General features: G+C 36.7%; 1 protein-coding gene across 6 annotated transcripts in view; it reads right to left on the bottom strand.

Moving 5' to 3' along the window:
- The window catches only part of LOC113529863 (protocadherin alpha-C2), a 102,967-nt gene that overhangs the window by 62,822 nt on the left and 17,475 nt on the right, over nt 1-22,670 (bottom strand). For 3 of the 6 annotated variants that reach the window (XM_053236882.1, XM_053236881.1, XM_053236883.1), the window contains exon 2: nt 16,872-17,253. The exons of 1 other annotated variant lie outside the window; for it this stretch is intronic. In XM_053236882.1, the coding sequence (XP_053092857.1) occupies nt 17,089-17,253 (165 nt within the window). In that variant the 3' untranslated portion in view covers nt 16,872-17,088. Of the gene's footprint in view, nt 1-7; nt 2,913-7,227; nt 10,326-16,871; nt 17,254-22,670 lie in introns of those variants that run through there. 2 more of the 6 variants (XM_053236878.1, XM_053236871.1) reach the window with 2 other exon arrangements.

Raw genomic sequence — 22,670 nt, 5'->3', positions numbered from 1 at the left:
ATCTTACCTTCTCTTTATTAGGAAGTGTCTGTGTTCGGTTAAAATCGTCCCCTTCATTTATACTAATTAGATCAGCATCTACAGGCGGAAATGGTGCAGGGAAAACCATTACGTCACTCTTCAGTGTATCAGAACTAAAACACACGTCATACTGCTGTGTAGCTTTGGAGTAAGACCAGCTTCCATCAGGATGTGTGGTGATCACTGGGGCGCTGTATCTGCTGAAACTGCTGTCTGTCCTGCAGCATTTTACAGCTATTAAACTGATCAGACTCAGTAAAAATATCACTGAAACTGACACAATGGCGATCAGCAAATACATGTTTAAATCTGAGAAACTGTCCTCCTTTATCGGTGCATGTTTGAACTGAGTCTTTATGTCACCTGTGCTCTCAACAACCACAACATCAATAGACACAGTGGCTGACAGTGAGGGCTCTCCGTTATCAGAAACCAAAATGACCAGCGGGTGAGTTTTCAGGTCATTGTCACTCATTCTCCTCTTAGTCCTGATCTCTCCACTGCTGGTTCCGATCCGGAAAAGGTTGTTTCCTTTAGGTTCAGAGATGTGATAAGAAAGCAGGGCATTATATCCAGAATCTGAGTCTACAGCTCTGATCTTGGCCACAAAATATCCCGCTTCAGCAGAATAGGGAATGTTCTCAGTGTGAACAGATCCATGATCAGAATAGGGAGTGAGAATCCCGGGACTGTTGTCATTCTCATCCAGGATAAAAACATTCACAGTCACGTTACTGCTCAGTGGAGGAACACCAGAGTCTGTGGCCTGAACTTTAAACTGAAATGTTTTCATTTCTTCATAGTTAAATGACTGCAGACTGTAAATTTCTCCACTGTCAGAGTTTATGTTGATTACAAATGTTACAGGGAATGTTTTAGAGCTTCCTAGCAATGAATATGATACCTTGGCATTATCACCAACATCAGGATCAAAAGCAGATACTGTATAAATAACAGCTCCAACCTGACTGTTCTCTTTCACATGCACATTAATGACGGAGTCGGGAAAACGTGGCGCGTTGTCATTTACATCAGAAACATGTACAGTAATCACGGCGGTGCTGGAGAGAGGTGGAGTCCCTTCATCACTAGCTTTGATAGTGATGTTATATTCTGACACACTCTCTCTGTCTAACGAACCATCAAGAATTAAGGAAAAGTAATTTTTGTAGGATGGTTTGAGTTTAAATGGCACATGACCTATAACGTGCACTTTAGTATCTGCATTTTGTTCACTGTCTTTGTCAGTGACTGTAACTAATGCTATCACTGTTCCTAACGCTGAATCTTCTTTTACAGAATTCATCATAGAAGACACCGAGATCTCCGGTGCATTGTCATTAATGTCCGTAACTTCAACAAGCACTTTACAGTGTGTGCCACGGGAGGGAGAACCTCTGTCTCGAGCCTGCGCACGAATTTCGTATGCTGAATTTTCTTCACGATCCAGTTTTTCTTTAGTATTAATTTCACCAGTTATGGAGTTTATGGCAAATTTATCAAACATCTTTGAACTTCCTCCCGCTGTTAAAGAATACACCAGCTCTCCGTTAAGACCCTCATCTAAATCCGTAGCTACCAGTTTAATTATAGTAGTTCCAACTGGAATGTTTTCAGCCACACGGATCTTATAAAGTGGTTTACTGAATGTAGGAATATTATCGTTCACGTCCTCTATATTCACTGTTATACGTACTGTACCAGATTTAGGTGGTTTTCCTTCATCTATTGCCGTCAGTGTGAGCTGTATTACAGGCTGTTTCTCTCGGTCTAATGCTTTCTGTAGCACTAACTCAGCAGACACACTGTGCTCCTCTCCGCTCTGTACATCCAGAGAGAAGTGTTCATTCGGGCTCAGCTTATAGGTTTTAACAGAATTTCTGTGTGAATCTGCATCGCTGGCTACTGGTAGCGGAAATCTTTCTCCAATGACTGCTAATTCAGAGGTATTAACGAAGTATGATTCTTCTAGAAAGAACGGTGCATTGTCATTTGTGTCTAAAATATTTATTTCTATTCTACTAAGATGCACAGGATTATTCATTATGGCTTCTATATTAATCACACATTTATCTGAATCACCACAAAGCGCCTCCCTGTCTAGCCTCTCATTGACAAATAACACTCCCGTCTTCAAATTTACATCAAAATACCTCTTATTATGTCCAGATACAATCCGCAGTCCTCTCCACTCAAGTTCTTGTCCATTTATATTTAAATCCTTTGCGATATTTCCTACAAACGTTCCTTTATCGACCTCCTCCGACACGGAGTAAGATATCTGCGCTGCGCACACTTCCAGTGAACACAAAAGCGCGATAAACCAAATACACACAGTCGCTTTTTGCATAGGACGACCCATTGCAGTGGAGGCAGGTTCAGGAAAAAAACATCCAAGCATTCTCCAAACATCCAAACATCCGGTTTCTATATTTTCCCAAATACTTTTTACAGCATTATTTTACGGAAGGAAAAACCATAGTGCCCCGCCACCATTTTGTGCTCCATCGAACAAAGCACGGTTTCCAGTTATTCTCTGTTAGTCCCATTATAGGAGGAGCTTGAGAAAACGAACGCAGTTTATTTGTTGTACGGTCTACAGCGACTCCACGTGTCTGATGTAAGCAATGGTCCTATTCTGACCGATCATATTTTCGACATGACCCGTTCGACTTGACAAGACTAACGTCTTAGTCTTGATTTTAATGTCTTATGTAATTTGTAATGTACAGTATAATACAGTGACAAAAATGCATGAAGAGCATGCAGTCTATCAGAATACACTCTTACACACTTAGATAAATGTCAAAACTACAACCGTTCCTGAGCTGTCTCTCTAAGAGTTGTGTTTCTAAAAGTGTGTCTATTATATACTACACCATCACCTATAACTCCACTACTACTACTACTACTACTACTACTACTGCTTCTACAAATAATAATAATATTTATTTATAAATATTTATTATCATTATTATTATTATTATTATTATTATTATTATTATTATTATTAATATTATTAATATTATTATTAATATTATTATTATTATTTTATTATTATTTATTTATTTTCAGTAATTGCACAACAAACATAGCTAGTCTTCTTTATAGGAGGTGTTGGAGCAATTACAACCCACAATATATTTGGAATGTAATAATAATAATAATAATAATGATAAGAAGAAGAAGAAGTATTTTTATGCAATGTAGGCGTATAAATCACCATGATGAATATTGCTATCAATGACAGAATGCTCACCATTTCAGTGGCACTACGAAGAAAACACACTCATGACTTCAAATTACGAGATATATCAATGAGTCTCACAGAAAAATAGCTCTCATGCAACTGATCTGCACGAGCAGATGTTGCATTGTAACGTGTCAAACTTTCAATGAAATGGTCTGTATGGCACGTGTCTTTTCTTCTCTGCAAACACAGTCGGGGTTGCAAGTCACGTAGTAACGCGGTACAGTAACTTGTATACTTTCAAAATGTGGATAGCTTCAAAATGTGGAGAGGCTGTAAATTCTTCAGGCTACTGAGAATATACAGACCTTTCGCGTTTTGATCACGTGCCCTACAGAGAATTCGAGTGAAAAGTTGCTATGCAACTTATGCTTGTGCTAGAACGTTGATATTCAACATGTAGAAGGGGCAGCAAATAAGATGCATGCGAACTCAGTATATATATATATACTTTTTTTTTCTGTGAGACTGGGTCGGATATATGGACATTGGAAAACTATAAAGCATATTTCCTACCTTATCTTTATTAGGAAGTGTTTGCGTTCTGTTAAACGTGTCTTCTCCATTTATACTGATCAGTTCAGCATCACCAGGCGGAAATGGTGCAGGGAAAACCACTACGTCACTCTTCAGTGTGTCGGAACTAAAACACACGTCATACTGCTGTGTAGCTTTGGAGTAAGACCAGCTTCCATCAGGATGTGTGGTGATCACTGGGGCGCTGTATCTGCTGAAACTGCTGTCTGTCCTGCAGCATTTTACAGCTATTAAACTGATCAGACTCAGTAAAAATATCACTGAAACTGACACAATGGCGATCAGCAAATACATGTTTAAATCTGAGAAACTGTCCTCCTTTATCGGTGCATGTTTGAACGGAGTCTTTATGTCACCTGTGCTCTCAACAACCACAACATCAATAGACACAGTGGCTGACAGTGAGGGCTCTCCGTTATCAGAAACCAAAATGACCAGCGGGTGAGTTTTCAGGTCATTGTCACTCATTCTCCTCTTAGTCCTGATCTCTCCGCTGCTGGTTCCGATCCGGAAGAGGTTGTTTCCTTTCGGTTCAGAGATGTGATAAGAAAGCAGGGCATTATATCCAGAATCTGAGTCTACAGCTCTGATCTTGGCCACAAAATATCCCGCTTCAGCAGAATAGGGAATGTTCTCAGTGTGAACAGATCCATGATCAGAATAGGGAGCGAGAATCCCGGGACTGTTGTCATTCTCATCCAGGATAAAAACATTCACAGTCACGTTACTGCTCAGTGGAGGAACACCAGAGTCTGTGGCCTGAACTTTAAACTGAAATGTCTTAATTTCCTCATAGTTAAAAGATTTTAAAGTGTGGATATCTCCTGTAACTGAATTTATATTCACCAGCGTTGATAAAGGTATTCGATTACTACTGTATTCCACAAGAGAGTAAGTAATCTGTGAATTTTCATAAATGTCAGCATCAAATGCAGACAAAATTTTAATAATCGCTCCGACTTGACCGTTCTCTTTCACATAAACATTAATGGTGTCCTCTAGAAAGAGCGGTGCATTGTCATTCACATCAGTAACTTGAACAGTAACTACAGTTGTGCTGGAGAGAGGTGGAGTCCCTTCATCACTAGCTGTAAGAGTTATGTTATACTGAGACCGACTTTCTCTGTCTAGTGGACCATTTACTGATAGAGAATAATAATTTTTGTAGTTAGTCTCAAGTTTAAATGGCGTTTTGTTAGACACAATACAATTCACTAAACCATTTTTACCACCGTCTCTGTCAGTCACTGATACAAGTGCAATAGCAGTACCGATTTCAGCATCTTCCTTCACAGTCTGCAGCAGCGGCGTTATTCTTATTTCAGGTGCGTTGTCGTTTTGATCCAACACCTCAATTAGCACCTTACAGTGTGAGGTCAGTGGCGGCTGTCCTCTGTCACTGGCTTGAGCATGGATTTCAAAAGCAACGTCTTCCTCGAAATCTACTTTGCCCTTCACTGTTATGGCTCCAGAATGCGGATCAATGTCAAAAATCTCTAAAATTTTGCCCTGGTGTCTTTTATTTATAGAGTAGAAAATCTCACTATTCATTCCTTCATCCATGTCTGTCGCATTTAATACGATAACCGTTGTGCCAACAGGGACATTTTCAGAAACAGTTGTTTTGTAAAGTGGCTTACTAAATACTGGAGCATTATCATTAACATCTAAAATATTCACAATGATTTGAGATGTTCCGGATTTGGGGGGGCTACCTCCATCAACAGCAGTTAGTGTGAGGTGGATTACAGATTGTTTCTCTCGGTCTAAAGCTTTCTGCAGCACTAACTCTGCCGATGCGCTCTGCTCTGCTCCTCTGGATATCGCTATGGTAAAATATTCATTTGAACTTAGTTTGCACGTACTTACTGAATTTTTACCAACATCTATGTCGGTGGCTTGAGGCAGAGGCATTCTAACACCAGGAAGTGAGCTTTCTGCGATGTCGAGCGTGTGTGATTTTTCACTAAAAGTAGGCGCATTATCATTCACGTCCAAAATATTAATTTCAATTCGGTAAAGCTTTAAAGGGTTGTTAATAACAGCCTCTACACTGACTGTACATTTAATCGTTTTAGCACAAAGCACTTCTCTGTCAATTTTTTCATTTACATAAAGAAATCCAGTCTTTAGATTTACCTCGAAATATTTTTTCTCTGATCCGGCGATAATTTGAAACATTCGTGACTCCAGTTCCTGAACATTAAGGTTTAAATCCTTTGCGATATTTCCGACCGATGTCCCGGTTTTCGACTCTTCTGACACGGAGTAGGAGAGCTGCTGCCCTCTAACCGCTTCCCAGCAGCAGTCAAACAGCACAAGCACAACATACGCCACAATAGATCCACGTCTGAAAAACGACATTGCTCTCTCAAACCGTAATGCATATACCCACAAAATAAATTCCAAATAATCCAGGCAGGTTTAACTTAGATATTACAATACCGGTCGACATTCCTTCTCAATACAACTCAAGAGGGGATATTCCTTTACATTCGTATTGCCTTTCTTCTAAACAAAGCACAGAGCAAACCACTCCCCATCTTAGTCGGGAGGGGCAGAAAGAGAATAAAATAGAAATCTTGATTCAGTGGTCAACAGCGACATCAAGTGCACGCAGTCGTTAAAAAGGCTATGTCCAGCTTCCTTCAGTACGAATTAACATTCAGAATAATATATGATTTATGAGAGCTGAGAATAATAAATAATCAACATAGTTATAACGGGCAATATATTCAACATGATAAACAATAATAAAGCATAGCATACATAATAATAACGAAACTATTTTTTTGAAAACCTTTTTTTGCTTTACTTTTGTTTAGGCACACATAAACATACATGGCACTTGAATGTAATTTTTGAAACAAATAGCCTACTTTGTCTATGATTTGCTAGGCGTTCTTAGAGTTCTACCCCAGTTTCCAACCAAGTATTGTAGAAAAAAATACATAACTAGCTAACTAAAAAAATAACTAACTTATCTGCAGCATCTAGGATTGTAGGTGAACTTTTCTTTCCTTCTTTCTTTGTTTCTTTCTTTGTTTCTTTATTTCTTTCTTTATTTCTTTCATTAAGTCTGGGCTGGCGTTTCAGCACCACGGTCAGCATCCAGTTAGTGCCACTATACCAAAATACGTCCGTTATTTGAAGAAGAAAAAAGTCAACTAAAACTTCAGACAGGCCATAAAGATTGCAAAAAAAAAAATAAATAAATATATTTATTTATTTGCAAAAAAAATAAATAAATAAATAAATAAATAAAAAAAAAAAAAATATATATATATATATATATATATATATATATATATATAAAATTATAAACTGCACTAAAAGACAAAAATCCGTCATCATTTACAACTTTGTGAAAAACGACCAAAAGTCTAAATCACTCCAGCAATATAAAGCACAATTCTTACCTTCACTGTATTAGGGAGTGTTTGTGTTTTATTAAAAGTGTCTTCTCCATTTACACTGATTAATTCAGCATCTGCAGGCGGAAATGGTGCAGGGAAAACCATTACGTCACTCTTCAGTGTATCAGAACTAAAACACACATCATACTGCTGTGTAGCTTTGGAGTAAGACCAGCTTCCATCAGGATGTGTGGTGATCACTGGGGCGCTGTATCTGCTGAAACTGCTGTCTGTCCTGCAGCATTTTACAGCTATTAAACTGATCAGACTCAGTAAAAATATCACTGAAACTGACACAATGGCGATCAGCAAATACATGTTTAAATCTGAGAAACTGTCCTCCTTTATCGGTGCATGTTTGAACAGAGTCTTTATGTCACCTGTGCTCTCAACAACCACAACATCAATAGACACAGTGACTGACAGTGAGGGCTCTCCGTTATCAGAAACCAAAATGACCAGCGGGTGAGTTTTCAGGTCATTGTCACTCATTCTCCTCTTAGTCCTGATCTCTCCGCTGCTGGTTCCGATCCGGAAGAGGTTGTTTCCTTTAGGTTCAGAGATGTGATAAGAAAGCAGGGCATTATATCCAGAATCTGAGTCTACAGCTCTGATCTTGGCCACAAAATATCCCGCTTCAGCAGAATAGGGAATGTTCTCAGTGTGAACAGATCCATGATCAGAATAGGGAGCGAGAATCCCGGGACTGTTGTCATTCTCATCCAGGATAAAAACATTCACAGTCACGTTACTGCTCAGTGGAGGAACACCAGAGTCTGTGGCCTGAACTTTAAATTGAAATTTTTTTGTTTCCTCATAGTCAAAAGATTGCACGCTTTGTATCTCACCTGTTAAGCTATTAACTGAAAACAACGAGGAGACTGGTGTGCCTTTGATTGTGGTTTGCGATAGAGAGTATGTTATTAGTGCATTGTCATTGATATCTAGATCTATCGCTGTTAACACGCATATAACTGAACCAGTTTTACTGTTTTCCTTCAAGTAAGCATATACTGTCTTATCTGAAAATCGTGGCGCGTTGTCATTAACATCTGCTACTCTGACGTTTATAACTTTTGTACTATCGAGAGGCGGGGATCCTTCATCCACTGCTCTAACTGTGATATTATACTCTGCATTCTTCTCCCGATCAAGTCCGTCGTCTAAGATCAGTGAGTAGTAGTTCTGGAAAGTTGAATGCAATTTAAATGGACTGGGACCTTCAAGTCGACATTTAACTGCGCCGTTTTTACCGGAGTCCATATCTGATATTGTAATTAAAGCAACAACTGTGCCCTTTGCCGCGTTCTCCTCGATTGGGTTGAGAAGTGACGTCACAGTCACGCTCGGTGGGTTATCATTTACATCTAAAACCTCTACTAACAGCTTGGTGTGTCCTGACATAGCCACAGTACCCTTATCTGTGGCCTGAACGCGAATCTCAAATGCATTATGCTCTTCATAATCTATGTCCCCTTTTAGTTTTAAATTTCCGGTTTCACTGTCTATCTCAAACCTATTCAGAATATACTGAGCTGTGTGACTCATGAAGGAATACATTATTTGACCATTTAAGCCTTCATCCGGATCTTTGGCCTGTACCCTGATAACTGTGGTCCCAGCAGGAGTGTCTTCGGCTATAGAGACTTTGTATAAAGATTTAGTAAATACAGGTGCATTGTCATTAGCATCCAAAACATTCACTTTAATATTTAAAGTCCCTGTCATAGCAGGCGATCCGCCATCCACGGCAGAAATTAAAAGGTCAACATTAGGAGTTTTTTCTCTGTCCAGTGATTTAATAAGCACTAGCTCAGCGGAGACAGTTTTGTCACTCTGTGTCTGCAAATCTAATGTAAAATATTCGTTAGAATCGATCTTATATGTTTTCACAGAGTTGACACTGATGTCTGCGTCATGCGCGCTCTGCACAGGGAAGCGCGCACCAGTCCCAGTAATTTCAGTGATATTTAGATAGGTTGAACTAACAGGAAACACCGGAGAATTATCGTTAACATCGACAATATTTATTCTTACCCGGTAAAGCTGTAGGGGACTATTGGCCAAGGCTTCTAAATTAACTGAGCAAGAGACGGCAGACTCACAAAGCTCCTCTCTGTCAATCCTCTCGTTTACCTGCAGAACGCCCGTTTCTGCATCCACTCTGAAGTATTGCTTTTTAGAACCGGAAACGAGGCGGAATCCACGAGAATTCAGCTCTTTTAACGAGAGGTTAATATCTTTGGTTATATTTCCCACTGTAGTGCCCACTTTCACCTCCTCCAGTACACTATACGCGATCTGCCCCGATACCATATCCAAGACATAGCTCGCAAAAATGGATAAAAGTCCCACTACTATAATCCTCTGCGCAGTCATGGTTGCTGGTCTATAATAAGGAATAATCCTGGAAAATCGGCATCCAAATGCATAAGGGTAAGACAATTTCCACGTGAGCAGGAAACAGGTTTTGAGCAATGTCCAAAGACAAAAGAAAACAGCGCAGCTTGTCTTCCTTGTAATTGCCAAGCCTTAATATCCATACATTTACACCATCCAAAATAATCCATCTAGCTTCTTAAGGCAACAAAGCCATCTGAGATATCATGCTCAGAAGAAACATCCACTAACAGAGAAAAAGCAAAGTAAATCCATCGTACTGTAGCTCTGCTGAGCCGTTAGATACAGAGAGATGGTTGAAAGAAAAAAAAAAAACAGACAACGAGAAGAGAAAACTAAGGGGTTGGGCATACAAAGAGGAGGGGCAAATACCCACTGAGTACAAATTAAGAGCTTGTGGAACAAGAGCGACACACAGTGTTTCTAAAGCCTTATGACAAATGTGTCTTCTATTTACTCCCTTCTTGACACTCGACACTTTGACACTTTGAAGTCGCAAAAGTAAGAATTAAACATTGCCTTAGTAATTCATAACCATGTAATAAACAAGGTAAAAAAAAGAAAGAAAGAAAAAATGGAAACCGTAATAATAACCATAATAATATTACCTTGATAGTTATAGACTGTTATATGGTTATTATTGAGATTTCCATTTTTCCCCCATACTTAATTAAACTGCTGTGACAAAACACTAACATTACTACTACTATTACTACTACTACTTAATAATAATAATAATAATAATAATAATAATAATAATAATAATAATAATAATAATAATTGTCTGCCTATCTGTCTGCCTATCTGAATTAAAGACTAGCTTAAGAGTGAATTAAGAGTGAATTATATGATCAGCCTTAGAGGAAATGATATTTCTGCATTCAACTAAGCCAGTAAGATCACAGCCACTAAAATCACAGGCTCGAAAAGATCAGTTTTTATCACTCAAAACTCAGGCATTTATTCACTGTCCTGAAAGAGATGTAATCAACTGTACATTGGAGAAACCAAGAGGAGACTGCCTAATCATTTTGTTGAGCACCTTCATACAATCAGAAAGAAGGATTATTCCTTTCCAGTGTGAGACACTTCAACTTTGATGAAGATAACATTAATCACATCTCTGTTCGCATTGCATGTTGCTGTTATATATCTCACATGGTTGCTCTCTCTCTCTCTCTCTCTCTCTCTCTCTCTCTCTCTCTCTATATATATATATATATATATATATATATATATATATATATATATATATATATAATTTTAGAGAGATATGGTCTGCATATGAACATCTTCACAAGTGTGATTACAAAAGAAAAAAAAAACTAAGATACACAAAAAGAGTATCACATTTAGAACACCTAATCTATATAAACTCCAGTAGCACTGGAGGGTGGCTGGTTTGCTTTTGTTCTGCATCAGTGAATAGCCACAACCCGCAGTGCGGGCTGTAATATCAAAGAGAACTCTGGGGACACACTGAACTGAACATGCCGACATTATGCCTTATAGGATTATGACTACTACAGTGACTATTAAGTTTAGTTTCAATTTATATGTCATATCTGTCATCAAAGGTGGTCCTTCTGCTAAGAACAAACAGTACAACACATCATTAATTTATCTAATTTAATAAATAATAATTATTTAATAATTAATAATTATTTGAAAGACCATGTATTATACATGAGCTATTACTTTCATGTAAGCAAAATGGCAGCATCTGGCCAGCATCAAATTATTAATTTATCATGCAGAACAAGAGACAGCCTCTAGAAACGTAATATAAGGCTAATCCTAGAGCCCTGTTCAGATATAGGTGAAGAATACACAGATACACAACTCTCTCTCACTGCAGCAGGATGGTTCTTTAAAAGCAGGAAAAAAAAATGCAACAAAAAAAACACTGAGGTATGGGTTTCTCACCTCAGTCAATATAATTTTGCTGATGGGACTGCCCCACTTCCGCATTGCAGAAAGAAGAGACTGTACCACTTAACAGAGAGCAGGTATTGATCTGTAAACACTCTGTAGGTGTAATATGACACCATGTATGTGAGACTTTCTCATGTATGAGTCTCACAAATCTTATACATACACACACATACGCACACTCAGCATGGCTCTTTACACTAGATTACATCTAATACACACTGCATATTCACAAACTATGTTCTTTTCATCTCTCTCTCCCTTTGTCACCCATTCAGAGGAAATATGAGATGATTTATAAAGTTTAGATGTAATTATGCATTCCTGGAGATGCTCAGTAAACCCTGGAGGACAGAAATAGCATTGATCTTTATGCTGTTAGATATGGGCGAGGCACTGCAGAACATGAACATCTGCACACACAGGCATGCAGAAAACTTCCCATCTGTCCACCAGTATTAATCTTTAAACTGCTAAAACAGAGCTTTTTGATTTCATAAACATTCATACAGTTTTTAAGTACATTGTTAGTCCTGAGGGCCTGTAAATCCAGCACTGTTAATAAATAAAGCCCAAGAAATGTAAGATAATGTGTGATAACTCTCTTTTACAATGGAAAAAAGTACAGAAAAGACTCAGGGATTTGTGATTCTTGAATGTGTGTGAAAATGCCTTTTTTTCTTTCTTTCTTTCTTTTTTTTTTTTTTTTTAAATATCTATTATTTACACTTAAGTGTGTATGAAGTCTGCAGACACCAGAGGGGGTACTTGTATAGCATGTGTATGTGGTGTCTTGGATCCCATGTCCTTTCCAAGGGTGTGTCCATGGGATGGGGTGTTGGTGTGTGTGTGTGTGTGTGTGTGTGTGTGTGTGCGTGTGTGCCCAAGCATCTTCATCTATTATCCGCAAGCTGAGACATTAAAAAGAAATAAAATTGACAAAAGAGTGTTTTTACAAAAATCAAATATATATTGTGTATGTAATTAGAGCAAGGTAATTGAAAAAAAAAATGCAATACATTTACACAAATCATATGGTGCTTTATGTGCATGAGTATTAATACTGTTTGAATGATGACACTGTGTGCGTATCATTAATGTGATTTTGTATTAGCTTATATGCTTGAAATGAGTGAATATTTGTATAATACTGGAGATATATGTATACAGCTTAAATATAAAGCATGATGTCATTTAAGATAAATAGGGGCACATGTGTGTGTAAAGGGGGGAAGGGGACTGCTAGCAGGCATCAGAATCCCTCTCTCCTCCCTGGAAGAGCCTTCCTGTTGCCATGGATACTTACTGGTAGCAGTTGGAGGGGGCGGTGGAGACCCTGGTTATTCTCCCCGAATGAGACAGATATAAATGTGTAAGACTCTGAATGCTCTCTGCAAAACTGATCTTAGACATAATCTGCATCTGCAATTTTTAGATTTAATCTCTGTCCCCAAACAAAGATCTATAACAACAGATAGAGGAAAAAAGGAGCATCCTCCATCTACTGTTTTTAGGAAAAAAAAAACACCTTAAGTACTGTTCAATTATAACCATAATTACAATAAAAAAACCCATAAAAATATAACCATAAAAATATACCATAAAAAAAACATAAAAATATAACCATAACCACCATCAACTCACGTACACACCTAAACACAGACCCACACATTTGCCAGAGAGTAGGTCAGCTCATAGAGCAGCATAAGGGAAGTGACAGAGTCATTATGACTTGCATCACATCCCCCACTGAGAGTCTGTCCTTTTAGCTCAGTCATATGCCCCATCTGGGCTACAGCTCATTCAGATGTCCCCTGGCTTTAATAAACATCCAGCATTCAAACATTAACTCTTGGGCACCAAATCACTGTGTACAAAAATGTATATTATAGCTTAGTGTACAAAAATGTATACACAATATAGCTTTGTAATATCTATGCATCTATTTTAAATCATTCTGTTTGAAGCATGCCTGATTTATTTTGCCACACAAATGATAACAAATATATCTTAAATTAATCATGTCCTTTCCCTAAAATATATTTTTCATAATCCTATAGGATAACAGGTATTAAAAATCACCCTGCTCTATAAGATATAAGAAATATGACAAAAGCAGCAACTCTCTCTCTCTCCATAATCCCCTACTGTTATCTCATATGAAATATTTATGCTCAGATTTATGGCCAAACAAATTGAAAGACAATTTATCTTTAGCCTCATTTTAGTTAATGAGTGAATTCTGCAACTGTAAGCTTTGTGTTTACATTTATTATTTATATAACATTTATATAATAGCTTAGGTGCTAGACGACATGAATGTTTCAAACAGTAGTAATAGAATAAGCAGTCAAGCTACAAATGATTATGATACTGAATAATAAACACCAATAAAAATAATAGAGAGGTATATGTAACTGCACTGAAAAAAAATGATTTAGTGGTTCAGTAAATTGCGATTTTTATACACAAAAAAGCAAATGACTAGAATTACTTAAAAGTTCTGTACTAAATTAATTCATGTAAATATATTTATAAATAAATATATATTAGTTCATGTAAAGACTGCGGAGTCGTCAGGCGAGGACCAGTAGACTGAAGGACAGCTTCATCCACCAGGCTGTCAGGACCTGCACCAGTCACCTGTGCAGCATTAGTCTATGCTCTACCTCATACAGCATTTGACTGTAAATTACCTCTTCTGACAGTTTACTATGTCACTGTAACTTTGTCACTTTAACAGTCTGATAAGCTCTTTGCACTACGCACTTTACATCTGCACTGTTTGCACTCTATCTGTTGTGCCTTGTAGATCTACATTTATACTCTATTTATATGTATCCATTTGCATTTTTACATCCTTTTTTGTGTGTGTGTTATCTATATGCACCTAGGGTCTGAGAGTAACATAATTTCAATTCTCTATATGTGCTGAACATGTGGCAGAATTGACAATAAAGTTGACTTTGACTTGACTTTGACTTGACTTGATATGTGGCTAAAACCCAAAGAGTATATTTAACTTATTTTACTGGGTTAAATTTAATATTATTTTGCAAGTGCTCACAAAACTAGAAAAAAGAAGTAATGTTCACTTGAACAGACTGCGTACTACATTCGGGCCATGGTTTTTGAACTTCATTTTGCATATGCATTCACAGAACTTTAAACTGATTTAATTTTAAGCATTGTGGATTGGTTGTTCTCAATATTTCTCTAGTTTAAGGACTAAAGCACTTGTATTATGAAATATTTTGAAAGGTCATGTTTTGGTAAAGTTTTCCTGATTCACCCTCTTTGTGTTTCTCAATCAGGTGTATGGTGTGTATGTGCGTATACAGAAGTTAGTTACGTGTTCATGTTGGGTTCTATCAGTTCAGTCTTTATGAAGGCTGATATAAGCTCATCTGTGTGCTACTTCTAGCAGGAACCATTAAACCTGTTAGTGACCTTTAAGTAGTAATGATGTGTACTTTTTACAGTGTTGAGATTTATGTAGGTCATTTATCTGAGAGTGCTGCTTTATTCAAATATAATAAAAGAAGGCCAAAATAATTTGAGGGCAATTTGAGTAACACATCTAAGCTGCCTGCCTCTTTACCAATCCTGTATTTATCACTACTGCAGATAGATTGTAGCAGTTGCTACTTTCAGTATTTTTTTTAACCCAAGCCTTTCCCACACTAAGAGCATATGAGCATGCAAACATTGTTAACATTTTAGAAAACAGTGTGAAACGCTATAACACATTTTTCCAAAATTACAAACGCTCTTCTAAAAAAAAAAATTTACTCGTATTTTTGTTTGCTTTGTACCTTTAATGGAAGTAAGAAAGAATGAAACTGAACTGACCACTGTGTTTTGCTGTAAGTGATAGAGGGGGAAAAAGCTGTAATATCTTTCCTACTGCTTTAATGTGTTTTTAACAGCAAGAAGCCTAATGATGCCACATGGCAGTTATTAAATAAGCAGAGAAGACACATACTACACATACACATAATAAGCACAAGCAGTGTATATTGAAGAACATGTTTCAAAAGAGAATTAGAATCCAATAATGTTTAAACATTCATTTTAAACATCTGGAGACACACTCTTCATGTTTTAATCATATGAGAGGAGTCTTATGTCAGCCACAAAGCAAACACAATGAATCTCATTCTCTCTCAAATCCAATGTGCATAGATACAACAGAATAAAAAATACTAGTTAAAGCAAAAATACTCCAGAGAGGAAAAATACATATAAACAAATTAGTTATCAAAGCCTGAAAAGAAGTTTATTTGCAAAGCAAAGATTTTCAAGAGGAAAGCTAGCTGTGTGGCATAGAATTCATTGTGTACACTAAAAATGGCCATGTTAAGGTGCAAGTGTGTGTGTGTGTGTGTGTGTGTGTGTGTGTGTGTGTGTGTGTGCATGTGCATATGTTTGTTAAAGCATGAGAAAAGAGAGGTTTAGATTTTTCTTAATGTGTGTTGGATAGAGATAAAATCAGGAGAAGGAGAAGCATTTGATTTGAGTGTCCTTGTGGTAGAATATAAGGAGATTGGATTAGTAATAAATCTTTCTTTATGTAATCTCTTAAAAGGCTTTCTAAGTAATAAGAATAAAGCAGTGCCTGTATCTGCAGAGTGAGAGAGAGAGAGAGAGAAAGAGAGAGAGAGAGAGAGAGAGCAATGGCTGAACTAACCAAGCCATCTGATTCGCTACTCAAAAACTCTCAAACCACCAGTAAAAACCCAATTGGTTAACATCCGTCATATGCTCCAGGCTATGTGATTGGCTAATGTGTCGCCAAGTGAAACTGAGGGCTCCACTGTTGGCTGCTGTCTGGTGAGCTTATTCACACACAGAGAGGGAGTGAGAGAAAGAGAGAGAGTGTGATATTGCAACGAATTTATGTCAATCTCATTCCCATAAGGGAAATCTTAGATGAAGGCACTATAAAGGCTGCCAGACTGGAGTAATTCATATTGCTGCCTTTTTTATAGAGTGATATGTGGATAAATCTTGACCAAGTACAGAGTGTACCACAAAACCTGAAGATGAAGAAATTAAAGCCACATTCCCATTTTATATCACACCTACATACACATGCTGTAAATACATTGACAAACATGACAAAATATCTTCTAACCCCAATGAATACACATGAAAAAGACGCGTCAAAGGTGCAGGAAAACAAAATCACATAAAGGCAGAATTCTCCGTATGAGTGGGCATTGAAACAAAGTATCCATGAAGCTTTGATTCTCTCTCTCTCCCTCCCTCCCTCCCTCCCTCTCTCTCTCTCTCTCTCTCTCTCTCTCAGAAAACACAACTTTGCACTTTTAACATCAAATCTTGATAGCGCTCTTCTAAGTATGTTTTATACTAACTTGTGCCTCACATAATGGATAAACACTTCCATGGCATTTTACACATTTATAATGAAATGTTAATACAAAAAAGGAAGCTTAGGAAAGAACAACAATTATAGTGTATTAAAAAACATGGCCCAGTAAGCCATGTGTGAATTAGGTACAAAGAACATCACAAAGGGATGAATAAAAAAAAAAGGTCTGGAGCTTCAAATTTTAGAAATGAAAGCAGAACTACTGTACTGTGGAGGACAAGACAATAAAACAACCAGGACAGGAACACAGAAAGAAAACTACACCACTTATAAATATGAAATGTTCTTACCTGCAGAGTGCTCTGTGGATGCAAAGAGGGAAAAAGGAAAGAATGAAAGAGGACATTATTAACACTCTATACACTGAAAGATATTATATGGGGATATAGGGATGAGGGATGGGATAAGCAGACCTAGCTCTTATATATTACAATTTAATTTGTGTAAATTCCTATGAAATCACTCTCGCTTTTTGGAATACCTACCATTTTATATTTAACAGTAAAAAAGAACACTACAGTACCTGAAACTTGAAATCGCATGCAGTGCCTTCATATGCATTTGTAAATGTGTGTCCATATGGTTTGAATATATTAATCCTGTACACTTGTGTTATACTTCTTTCTGTAAAAAAGCACTTGGCTCAGCTCAGTAACTGATAGCATTAACTGTGTATTAGAAACCTAAAAAATGTGCACTGCATGTCATTCAAAGAATTAGGTTCAGAGTATGATAGTAAAAAAACACTACATCAAACAATTCCTTCATGTAGAAGCTGTCCTTAAAAAAGTTGACTAATCTGAAAAATAACAGTTTTTATGTCATAGCCAGACAAACAATGTGAGAGTATGGCCCAGATTAAGTAAGATATATATATATATATATATATAAATTGAACATAGTTTAATTGAAAGATCACAGAAGCAATATCACAATGAGAATAAAAGTTAAAAACAAAAAAAGTGAGAACAATATACAAAACAAATATTTGAAAACAGGGATCTATAAAAAGAGGAACTCCTTTTCTGTATCTTCTTATGTGATACACTGTATGTATGTGTGTGTATCCCTGTGACTGCACAGCAAAAATTTCTGCCTTCTTTCATCGCTGCTAAAAAATGATGATTCTATACTCTAATCCCATTAGAAGGCTCTGAACAGGATTAGTGTCCCCTACAGTTATGATGATGTGCTTAATCCAAGCACTGTGCACAACAGCACCACTGGGATAACTGGCACACATTCACAATGAGATTAACAGCAAAACACCTGAGACAGACAACAAAGTTCACCCAATCAAACTGAATGTCAAAATGTCACTGATACACTCGAATTAATCCAGAAAAAGGTCAACAAATTTCATGCCTGTAGTATTAACCAACAAAACCATTACTGTGAAGGAATGTAGGTCATCATTTCAGGTTACAAGTTTTAGCTTTTCTTTTATAGCAGTTTAATCTAAGTGAACACAGCTTTGGCTTTTAATCACTTGTGACAATTCAATCTAGCAAATTGAATTTTGTGCTACTAATGGCCAAAATGGAAGTATGAAAGTGTTAAAATGCATCCTTGTCTAACCCAAAAAAGCCACAATACTACATTTACATGGTTAGTGATCTTTAAAAGCTATTTAAATGATTCCTTAATAATTCATTCATTAATTCCACATTTTATGGGTAATATGATATTTTAATGCATTGCCTTATATTAAGGTATCATTTTATCACATGTCCGATCAAACGTTTGCCCACCAAATTGAAGCATTTAACTTTAAGGTCATATTGAAAGATGTTATTGTTTATGTTTATTGCTTTTTTTTTTTTTTTGTGCATGCCCTGTCTGTCTAACAGCAACAATATTCATTCACCACTCATCACACATGATTTATCTTTTGGTTCCTCTTTTCATGCTTCATGTTTTTGTTGCTGTTTTCCTTTTCATTTCTCTTTTTTTTTAAAATACAAAGACATAGATCTACACACACACACAGACGCACTTACACATACCTCTCTGCAAGCAGCTGCAGAAAGCCAATATGGCAGACTAATTATTCCCACTCCCATTTAGTGTAGCATGCACTAGCTGTTTGTTTCATGATTCAAAATCACAACCCTCCCTACACACAAACACACACACACACACACACACACACACCTTTGTCTAACTATCCTTGTTACATAATTATTAATTCAGCAAATTAATTCTCTGCTACACCCAAATCTAAATCTAATCTAACACTAACAATAATCTTAGTAACCAAAAGAAAACATTTTTATTTGTGAGGGCCAGCAAAATGCTGTCAACTTGTCACTGAACTTATCACAGTTTACTTTCAGTTCATGTGGACACTAATGATACATTTTATGAGATAGTATTTAAAGATAGGTAAACATTGTTTGACATGTTTTTGGCAATCAGTTGATATGCTGGTTAAGGACAGTGATTTGTATTGTGGTTTGTAGTGTGGTTCGTAGTGTTTCTACATTGGAGAATACAAATGTTGTTACCAACAGTGTTACCAATAATCCACCAACAAACTAAAATACAGAAATCATTTTAAATCTAAGAGCATAAATTATTGATGACAGGACCAGAATACAATATGAATATTAAAAACCACCCAGCTAAAGACATCACATTTCCACGGATCACTCCACTGAACATTTACTCAAACAGAGATTTGAACATTCCATTTGTTTGTTTTTTCTTCATTCAAAGTATTATTAGGTAATATTCAATATTAAGTATTTAGTATTAATACAAGGTCCTGTCTGTAACTGTGAGCTTAACCAAGTATAGGAATTGCAGAATGAAAGAGAAACACAGGAAAGCGAGGGGGCAAATTCAGCCATATTTCAGTGGAATGATAGAAAGCAGTCTGTGGGCAAACTGAATTATTAACTGAATTATAAAGTGCCCTACATTTCAAAAGGAGCACTTAGATAAACATGCATGTAAGTGAACAACTGAGTGTGAGAATAAAGAGGCAAATAGGGATGGAAGGAAGACTTCTGAATTTTTAAAACACCTTTAATGAATACACTTACTTATTTAAAAAAAAATAATATGACCCAAGTTAACTCCCAGTACCCCCACATACTCTCAATCACTCTATTAAAACCACCAGATCTCATGTGTAACTTGCAGTACACAGTCCTTGCCAAGTAAAATAGCATGAAAAACAAGTATTCAGTTCAAGTATTCATCAACATAATGCTTCTGCAAAATCTTACATACTGATCAAGCTTAATATATGCAAATTCCTCCTTTCTTCTTGTTCTTCTGACCAAAGAAAAAAAATGTAAACACCATTTTAAATGTACTGTCCCAATAACCTGGTCAAAATCTGAGCAATTCAAATGTCCATATTGGATATAAACATGAGCATTACAGCACACAGTCAACAGTCTCTGGTTTAAAACAGAATGAAATAACCTTCCCCAGTAGGTCAAATAGAGTTGTGTTTATATTTTTCTTTTGCTGTTTCACCCTGTATTACTTGTCAGTGCAAAATACTGGTCATTTTTAGCACTGGTAACTCCTGATACCCTCCTCATATTACACTCTGATGTCTAAGACGTCCCTGCCATCACTGCTGTATTATCTTATCTGAGGCCCTCATATACCTCATATTCATGCCAAAGCTGTGCATTTCCTCAACCTCCTCCAACTCAGTAAGATACCCCTGAGGTACCCTGGCCCTTTTGACATTGTCAGAATTAAGCCCCGAAGCTTGTGATGCAGTCAGAAAGCATCTTGACATACCATAGCTGCTATCATAGCTCTTGTACTGTCTATTTGGAGTTTAATTTGTTTGTCAAAAAAGGGTCAAGGAAAGAAATTACATTCTGGCACAAAAGAGTCATGGGTTGTTAACTCCAATTTTCAGCAGTATCACATTCTTCAGATTTACAAATCAGAGAAAATTTAACATCCCACTCCTACATATTATGTATTAATCTCTACAAATTTCCTTATACTGCATTTCTAAACAAACAAAAAATGCATCTTGGTTCACTTGTTTCACTCTCTCACAAAACAGTAATTAAAGTCTAGGTCCAATTTATTGCCACATATTCAAATGAGTAATGACAACTATATCTAATTATGTTCCATCTACTTAAATAAATTATGTTAAGAGGGTGAACTAAGAAAACTTTGTCAAAACACTTGATATTGCAAAACATTTCATAACACAATAGCCCTAGGCCTTAAAGCCAACATAAAACAAGAAATACTGAAAACACCACTTCCATAATGCTTGAATCTAGATTACCCCCTGTCCTGCACATCTTTATCACACCCACTTTAACAAGGGAAGGGCCAATAATCATCTAATTAGTTGACTCAGGTGTGCCTGAGCAGGGGAATCAGGGAAAACACTAACACATGCAGGGTAGTCCAGGACCAAGGTTAGGAACCTGTGGCTAAGTGCAGATGAAAGGACCCTGCATACAAGAATGGAATACTGCACTTAGTACACAACAACAAATAGCTAACATTCAGGTCATTAATCAACATACTCGCTTCTTTTGCTCTGAATAAAAACTTACAGTTGGCAGCAATCCCTTTTGGATTTGACACATTTAAGTGCTATTAACACAGTGCTGGGCCTTCATTAATACATCCCCACTGCCCACCAACTCACAGATCTCCATAAGATTTACATCCAGAGCAAATGGTTGCATCTTACAAGTATTTCCACTATATAGGACTTTAACATGAGCATTACAGCACCCAGGCTACAACCCCTGGTTCAAATCAGAATAAATGAACCTTCCACAATAGTTACAGCAATACGCTGAGGTGGAGAAAATGGACACTCTCGATCAAAGCAAAAAGGAACAACATTTGCCATCTGCATGCACAGTCGAGATTAAAGTGATGCAGAAATACAAATACAAATATTTTAAAGTATTTAAATCAAATAGACAAGCAACATTTAATAATGTACAATTTACTAAATTTATGGCAAATTCATTTTTTTTGTGATTAGTTATGTGTTAATTTTTTACTGCAATACTCTGTATTACCCTGTCATACAAATCGTTACTCAACATTAGGCTATTACTCATCATTACTGTATCACTACTTTATTACTTGTCAACGCAAATCATAAACTTCAGTATGTTTGAGAACCCACTATGCAGTGTCAGTACCACGAAAATCTCCCATCTATACCAACCTTTGACACATACACATATTAGCAAAAAGGTACTCTTCATTACTAATTTCTTCAATTTCTTCATTACTAATTTCTTCAATTTCTTCAAAAAATGAAATTGTTGCCCATAGACTAATGTTTAATATTATGAGTTAGTAATAATCTTTTTTATCTTTTCTACATTTTGCCCTGCATGATTCTAAAAATCGAGATAACATTTTTATGCTACAACTGTTAAAATCACCCTAAAAATAACTTTAACCATTCATATTTTTAGGCGATTTGAGTAAGGCAAGTTCTTAGAAATTTCTAATAGAGATGGTGTTGCACTTTCTCTCTCCTGCAGAAACAGCACATTTATATACTTTTATATGCTTTCTATTTTTAAAAGGAATTCATATTTTGTAAATCTCACATTTATGTTTAAACAAACTCTATGTGTACAACTCATGTAGAAGGAACACCAAAAAAATTAAACCACCCTCCCAAATTCCTTAAAAAATCAAGACAGGCTGTTTCTTATTTTTCCGTACATGCGAAGAAAAAGACTGTGTC

The sequence above is a fragment of the Pangasianodon hypophthalmus genome, chromosome 9 (assembly GCF_027358585.1).
Source record: "Pangasianodon hypophthalmus isolate fPanHyp1 chromosome 9, fPanHyp1.pri, whole genome shotgun sequence".
NCBI classification, from domain to species: Eukaryota; Metazoa; Chordata; class Actinopteri; order Siluriformes; family Pangasiidae; genus Pangasianodon; species Pangasianodon hypophthalmus.
The sequence above is the reverse complement of the archived record's forward strand: the minus strand, read 5'-3'. Positions and strand labels throughout refer to the sequence as shown.